The 7,790-nt window shown below is 39.8% G+C and overlaps 1 protein-coding gene across 1 annotated transcript; it reads right to left on the bottom strand.

The window, feature by feature from the left end:
* Positions 1–1,589: 1,589 nt before the first annotated feature.
* CNOT8 (CCR4-NOT transcription complex subunit 8) lies at positions 1,590–7,644 on the bottom strand. Its single transcript, XM_029960246.1, has 6 exons — positions 7,427–7,644; positions 5,599–5,792; positions 4,009–4,170; positions 3,069–3,213; positions 2,284–2,394; positions 1,590–1,969 (listed from the first exon to the last, which is right to left on the bottom strand). The coding sequence occupies exons 1-6, from the start codon at positions 7,541–7,543 to the stop codon at positions 1,820–1,822; spliced, it is 879 nt and encodes a 292-aa protein (XP_029816106.1). The 5' UTR covers positions 7,544–7,644; the 3' UTR covers positions 1,590–1,819.
* Between the last annotated feature and the right edge of the window lie 146 nt (positions 7,645–7,790).

Genomic DNA, 7,790 nt, shown 5'->3' with positions numbered 1-7,790 from the left:
TAAGTACACTAAAGATCATTGTTTAAGAAGTGATGGATTTTTTAGATGAAAGGGTGTTCCAAATTCTTCCAGCCAAAATGCAAACTTAATCCTGACAGACTTCCTGCTTCAAGCTAAATAAAGCTCAGAACAACTTCAAGAGCAGCAGGTGAAAGCCAGGGGTTAGACTAAAACAAGATCTTTCTGTAGATGTGTTAATCACTAAACTGTTGCCACCTACTCGAACTCGCTAAATTCTGTACAAAGTACTCGAAAACCACGTGGGGGAGCCAGTGCTTAACCAAACTGCCTTCCTGCACTTACAGCGGGAACCACTAGTTTAGATGGAGCAGGAAAGTGCCACACACAACAATTTTTCCCTTTAAGTGGCCACTCTGCACTGTGAGAATACTCCACCTTCCTGTGACCTGTGCTGAGATGAGCAGGAAGAGAATACAAATCCCCCAGAGATCTTCAGCTCAGCTTTCATCAGCTATTGTACAATAAGCTCAAAAGCAGATTTTACAAAGAACTATCCCAGTTGCACATCATAAATAGTAAAGGAAACAAACTTGAGCATCTTTTAGCATGTATCGCCCAAATTCAGATTCCAGAGCCTCAACTTTGGAAATTCTAGTGCTTGATAGAAAATCCAAAACAAAGCCTGGTTTAAAAAAATTTATTTTACAAAAAATAAAACCTAGTATTTACAAGCATTTTAAATACCAGCTCTAAACCTCAACTCATAACAATGGATTAAGACTTTTTAAAATGCCAAAGTCTTATGAACTTTAAGTTTGACAGGTCCAAAAGGGATTTTTTTAAAGAAATGTCATTACAGAGCTGTTGAAAAAAAAGCACTGCAGAATAGCTCATTTTTTTCAAAGTCAGAATCCCAAGTTCTTCCATCCTCTAACTACTTTTCAGGTGTATATAATGAAAAGAACCAGTTGTTTTATCTGTTAAGCAAACTGTAAAATTAGGGGCTGAAGAAGCAGGGGAGAGAAGAGGAACAAATACTTATCCATCTGCTGAACTAGCTGTGTTGCAAGGAGAAGAATAAAATTTGTAGGTTGAGTTGAAGAAAACTGAAGTCAGAGTATTGGTCCAATCCCCTGTCAAAGGTAAACTTTTGGGCCTCTGAATCTATTTCCAGAACAGTTCCTTAATACCCGTAAGAACAAAGCTGAGGCTCAGAACTGGTCAAACCTGTAACATACAGAATTAGAAACTAAGGAGTTCTGATCAAATCAGCTCCATTAATATCCACTCCTATGGCTGTTAAAGCAAATCTCCAAATATTTTTAGCTGCAAGGATCATTTTTAATGTCATCCACTCCCAAACCTCTGCAGTGATCAAAGGGAGCAATTTTCGCAGACTACACAAAGATAAAATTAGCAAAATATGAGGTGAAGCTGTCACCCTCACACCATGCAGACGTTTTAAAATAAGCTTTATAAAGCACAAATTGCAAATCTGTGTGCATGTCTGTGTCCATTGTCACTGGATTTCCAGACCCTTAGCTCTACTTAATAGCTACCATTAAATCTTCCTTGCAGATTCTGTACAGTATAAAGAGGAAAAAATAAACAGAGGTATACACAGTAGATTCTGTCCTTTGGCCTTGGTATTAAAAATATGGCAAACCACAAATGCTGGTATTAGGAATTCAGTCAACTCTTCTGGGTTTCAAATGAAGATGCAGCTCTTCAGCAACACTGCAGGCCTTGCGCAGCCTGTGGACTGGAGAGGCCTTTTGTTTGAGACACTATTAGGGAAAAAGGTTGAGGATAGCAGCTGCCAATGTGGTAAACATGTTCTGCTGAGGGGCACCGCTCATCACGGCTGCATGTTGTTGATAATGGTCAAAATGCTCATTTTCTCTTGGGCTGAGTCCACATCTTCATTTTGTTTCTGAGCCACCCCCGTGCCAAGGCCATACAGTCGCCCACAATACTTTGCATCGTCAATTGTATCCTCAAAAAACAACTGCAGATTTAAAAAAAAAAAAAACAGGGAAGAGAAACAGGTATTGTTTAATTGTGCCTCTAAATCAGAAAGCATCCAATGCTAATTAAACAGCTTATTTGAAATCGGCCACCCCTAAGATGCAGCGTGCAAATTAAAATAAGCACATGAAAGAGGAGTAAACAGAACAAGTCTGTGCCAATATCAACAACTCCTATTACTGACAGTTTGAAGTGTGATGGCCACAAGGCTCAAAAAAATCCAAAACAAAACAAAGAACACACTGTAGATGTTGACATTTATGGGTAGGAACGGGAGAAAGGACACTGCAGTACCTCTTTCATTCTGAAGAACGCCATTCCTGTGAGAAGAGAGTCTGATCCTGCCTGGTGTTGTCGTCCAATTCGCTGCAAATCCAGCTGATCTGCCACTTCCTGAAGGCCACCCTGCAAATAAAACAGAACAGGTTTTATTTTAGAAGATCTATCTCTTGCCAAAATTGCCACACTTCTCCAAAACATGAGGACAAACACTGAATATGATAAATCGATGCAGATTCCAGCAGTACGCACACACCAGCTGTGAGTGAAACACAGTGGCAAATACTGTTCAAGAGTGCATAAATAACTCTTCTCAAATTTAGGTGCCTTCCTTTTCCTGCTGCAGATACTTGAGATGACTGTGGGTACATTCATAGGTTACACATGCTGGACCTTTCCCTCCCTTTACTCAAACAAGGCTGTGATTCAGTAGATAGATTACTTTCAACCCTCTGAGTGTCTACTAACTGATTAACTAATGAAGTCATGGAGTGGTTCATGTAAAAGAAACAGCCCTGCATAGGAAATATGCTGAATTATAATTAGCCTCTGATACACAAACCGGAAGGGAATTCCCCACTATGGGAATGTCTCCTTTATAATAAACATACTGATAAGTCTCATGTGGAGAGGGCAGCATCCATTAGAGACAAACTGTGTCATAGCTGCTTCTGTGTCACCACTGGCTTTTACACAAGTTCCAGTTTTAAGACAACATAAGTAGCAGTTCTGTCACTTGGCTTCCTGTACATTTACAGTGTTGATGCCCATCACTTGCTTGCTGGGGAGAGACAAGTTACCTTGAGGTTTTTGCAGCTTTTCATTAAGTACTTCACGTCATAGATAGATGGGAAGAAAAGGTTCAAGATATGGAAAAATTCATGTTCCTCTTCCGGTAACTTGGAATCTGTCAACAACTTCACCATGTAGCCAAAATCATAACCACTGAAAAAAAACCCATACAGAAACCAGATAAGCAGGCAGCACCTGTAATTCAGTCGGTAGCAATATCTCATTTTTCAACAGAATTTTACTTGCTGTACCTTTCAAGCCTTAACATATTCTGACACTCATAAAAGTTCTCTGGATCAGAGCCAGAACTCATCCTGATTTTCATGCCAGTGTAGGACTTTGGAATCCTCCTTGAGGATTCTAACCTCTTGTGAAACAGCTAAGCCATTGGGAAGAACAAACATTTCTTCTCAACACTGTACATTTCTGTAGCTATGGGCAATACAGAAAAGCAGGAAACCCTGGAAGTGTCTGTTGAGAGAGGAGGAGGTGATGGCAGGTCCTTTCACTTGTGATGGCATCAGACACCAGAGGCTTTGCAATCAAGTTGGTTGAAAGGCTACAGGAAACACATCTTAACCACACAGATTTCTTGCTCTACGTAAACACAAGATGGAAGTTCAGAGCACCACCAACAGTATGGTAAGGAAAAAGAAACAAAATCCTTACTTTACAATGCATTTACTAAAGTGTAATCATATTTTAAATTGTTACTAACTTCTTGCATTGAAGGAGACTGTAACAGCAAAAGGATTTGCAAGCAACACATAAACAAAATTCAGACCATGAAGTGTCACATGTCCTTACTTCTTAAACTTGGCTTTCATATCTTATTTTAAGAACTGCAGGACTGCTAATTTTATTCCTTAAAATCTGTGTCAGTCTCCATGGAAAAAAGCACAGAATCAAGAAAAGATTTGACAGGGTCAGTGACCATCTCAGACCCACCTGTGGAAGGAGAGCCATTTCACACTGTCACTTAGGACAACCCCAGATGTCATCAGCAACTCAGCAAAATGCAGGGTGTCAATCCCTTCTTCTTCATGCTTCTGGAATTGCAGCCCAGAGCTGGCAAGGAGGTCTATGGAATCCTGAGAGTACATGTCCTCCCTGAAGAAAAAAAAACCAGGTTTGCACTTAAGGTGCTGCCAAGATAAGTTAATTTTAGAAAAATTGTCCCCACACAGTATTTCAAGAATTGGACTGACCAGTAAGAGACCTCTGGGTTCCACATTTGTCTCTCTAGAAAATTCAAACTGACTCAGTTTTAATATCATTACCACAGCCTCCTACATCTGTAACAACCTGCTCTGTGATCGTAACTAGTTAATAACTCTTGCTAGTGCAAATTCCAAAGATTCCAACTCCACAGAAATGAAACTGAGTTTTGAAAAATGCCTCTTCTGCAAGGCAAAGGGAAGCACCACAGAGAAAAGGGGAGTTCTCTCAAAGAGGAAGATGTGCAACTCTAAAGCACTGAGCATCATTCCTGTCTACATTTTTCCTTTTCACTTCACAGCATGTACCACTTTATCATCACCTCCACTTCCATCTCTGGGAGTAAACAAAATTGCATCACCCTTGACTCAGGAAGGAGGACGGGGATGAGTGATGATGTGCTTGGTAGAGAGCTGAGCAGGAACCTGACTTCTTTACTGGTTTGCTTCAATTGAGGGGGAGGAAAGGACATGACAACACACAGATCAAAGTTCCTATCAATATGATTACTCAGTCAAATGAAGTGATCACACTGTGAAAACCCCTTCACTCTGATTCAATACTTCTAAGAGGCTCACAGATTTGTGGAGTAAATAGTACAACTTTTGGGTTCAAGAACTGTGTGCCCTGCACAAAGTAACTAATGCTTTCCAATGACAGCTTCATAAAAACACTAATTGATTTCCTATAAGTGTGTGGTTTTGTCAGATAAACCTTTCTTTACTTCCAGGCAGCTCTAGTGGTAATTATGCTGAGTTTGTCTTTATAATTACAGGGGAAGGAATAATGAAACTTGTTTCAGCTGCAACCCAGGATATTGCAGTATGGAGGAGACAAGAACTGCCACGCTCCACTTAACAATATTCATTCTCCTGAACAGGTGTGATGATTACACCAACATGTTTTTAGATCCCAGTTTATATTTTAGCATGGATCTGTGAGGAGGTCTTTTATGATGAAAACAGCACATCCATTTATTTTTAGCAGAAAGACATGGATTTTTATATACATATATATATATATATATATACACATAAAATACATGAAGTTTCAGACTATAACATTGTTCCAGAATAAGACACATAAAATTATCAAGAGATAAAAGGGTATTAAGGATTTTAGCACAGTTTTGACTTCGAGAAACATTATTAACTCCTGGCACTCCAAAAGAGGTTCCCACATATTCTGCATTAGAATCTGAATTTTTATTGCTGGGAATTAGCCAGTGATGATGAGCACACGGACACCAGCATTTGCCAAAGGAAAACATCTCCACAGCAGAAGAGAACAGGAAATTATTCCCCGGCTCAAAAGACTCACGTGAGGTTGAATTTGAAGTTAAACTGCCAGGTGTTGATGCCAGAAGGATATTCCCCCTTCTCATTTGTGAAAGTTAGGCCCAGCTGGATAATTTTCAGCAGGTCGACGTTACACCGCAGGAGCTGGTACTGGTAGTCTGTGGAACTGCGGAATTCCCCGATCAGCCTGACAACAACTCCAGGAAACTCTGTGTCCTAGGACAGAAGGGAAAATTTTGTTTCACCATGTTCTCTGTTAGAAGTCACTATTATCCCTCTATTGGAAGTTTATTTGGTTCCACACCTGCAGGTCTCAGCACTGTATTCTGTGAATTATTCTGTTAAAATCAGCGGTTTTTTCCCTCCTTTTCCATATTCGTACAGCTTTTAAACTGCTACAAGTCAGACACTAAAAAACTCCACACAATTAATAAACTATTGCATTAATTTACTACACATATGCCTTCTTACAGTTTTGTTTTATTCCAAATCAAAAACGTTGCAAAGCCCTCCAACATGCATTACTGTACAATCTAAACATCTCTCCCTTGCAACAGACCCCCTCATTTTCTCTAAATCTACTACAATGAAATAGTTTTTATTTATTCAGCATTCTTTCACGTTCTAAATACAAGTTAGATTTGGCACTCTGACCATCTTCACTTGATAGCCCAGACAGTGAAACCTTCACTGTTTCTGAGGAACAGCCAATGCCTACATTAACAAAAATTACTATCAATCAAAACAGACTTCAACAACAGCAACCCTCTATTAGACAAAAAAACCATCTATTTGATGAAAAACATTTTACTTGGCCAGAGACTGTGTGCTACCTTTGCTGAAACCCAAACTGCCACACTATTTTTACCCTCAGATTAGGTCATGTAGCTTCTACTGACTATATGCAAAATCTTCCACAACGAACCCAGAGGTTGGTGCATCTGACAGAGTCTCTCCCTTGCCCAAGATGCTTTTGTGTCCACTCTGACAGCACAGCCACTAAAACAGGCCCTGAGCACACTTTCAGTGGGATGAAAAAGATGCAAAAAAGCTCATTTCCCACTGACATATGACAACAAGAAATCATATTCCCATCCACAACTGCATTTGACACAGAAATCCTGCACACACTGCAGGGGCACCTGTCTTTGTGCCAGACTTTTATTAAGGACTTTTCCTATCCTGAGGTTTAGTATTTCTAAGCAAAGTTGGCAGAACTTGCAGTATCAAAACTAAAACCAGTTCTTTAAGTAACTCACTGGGTGCTGCCAAGCAGATACAGACTTGTAAGAGCAGGAGGAGATTCCTCCCACCCGGGGGAGATTCTGGTCTTCTTAAACAAAGCTTTCTGAACACACTGTCTTATCTACAGCCAGAATATTTTTCTTCCCTAAGAATCAACATCTGCCCTCATTAAAAAGGAGCTGGAGGCAGCCCAGCTGACTGGATGTCAGGCCTTTTGACCTACAGTCCCATGGCATCTTCCACAGCCAAACAGAGAAAGACATCCAAAGGACAAATACACCAGTGGAAAAATAGAAATTTAAACACAATTATGACCTGTTCCATTTTTGTATTGTACAAACTAAAATACCATGAATAGCTAAATGTTAAATTAATTCATCTTTTTAAGTGGGTCTCCATCTTGCCCTTTTTTCACTCAATCCATGCTCAACACTGCTTGTATTAAATTCTGGAAAGTTACTCAACATCTTTTTAATTTTTCACCTCTTCTATCGCAGCTTGACTGGGGGTAGGGAGAAATCATTTCTCACTCAAGAATCAACTTACTCCCTCTACCCAAAAAAATCCCTTGACTAAGGCAATTAGGTCAAGTATAAAACATTTACCATGGCAATGTAGCTGTAACTCAGAACGATCTCCCGAATTTTCCTCATCTCTTCCTCCAGGTTGTTGGCCCATACTTCACAGATAACCTGGCTGTTCTCTGCAAGAGCTGCTGGCATCTTGCAGCAGAGGAAAGGCAGCTGATGCTGAACTCAGACAACAGTGCAGAATCACAAGCTGTGCAATCTTATCAGTGAGCTGCATTAAAGAGACATAAATAATGCTTTAAATGAAGAAAGAGTCACATGAGAATAAATGCTCTTTAGCAGTCAGTCACACTTCCATTTCCAGCTTCAAACAACCCATTTAAAGTTTACATCAAGTTTCTTCTTGCTTTTATCACTTTCTGTAAATGTGCTGATTGAA

Source organism: Manacus vitellinus, unplaced genomic scaffold (genome assembly GCF_001715985.3).
Source record: "Manacus vitellinus isolate BGI_N305 unplaced genomic scaffold, ASM171598v3 scaffold_25_pilon, whole genome shotgun sequence".
NCBI lineage: Eukaryota > Metazoa > Chordata > Aves > Passeriformes > Pipridae > Manacus > Manacus vitellinus.
The sequence above is the reverse complement of the archived record's forward strand: the minus strand, read 5'-3'. Positions and strand labels throughout refer to the sequence as shown.

Bases quoted from the DNA above. Each gene is read 5' to 3' on its own strand.
- CNOT8 (XM_029960246.1), bottom strand. From the start codon at position 7,543: ATGCCAGCAGCTCTTGCAGAGAACAGCCAGGTTATCTGTGAAGTATGG. The intron at 4,171-5,598 runs GTGAGTCTTTTG...TTTTTTCTTCAG, and splicing joins AACTTCAAATTCAACCTCAC to GGAGGACATGTACTCTCAGG. The intron at 3,214-4,008 runs GTGGGTCTGAGA...GTTTTTTTTCAG, and splicing joins AAATGGCTCTCCTTCCACAG to TGGTTATGATTTTGGCTACA.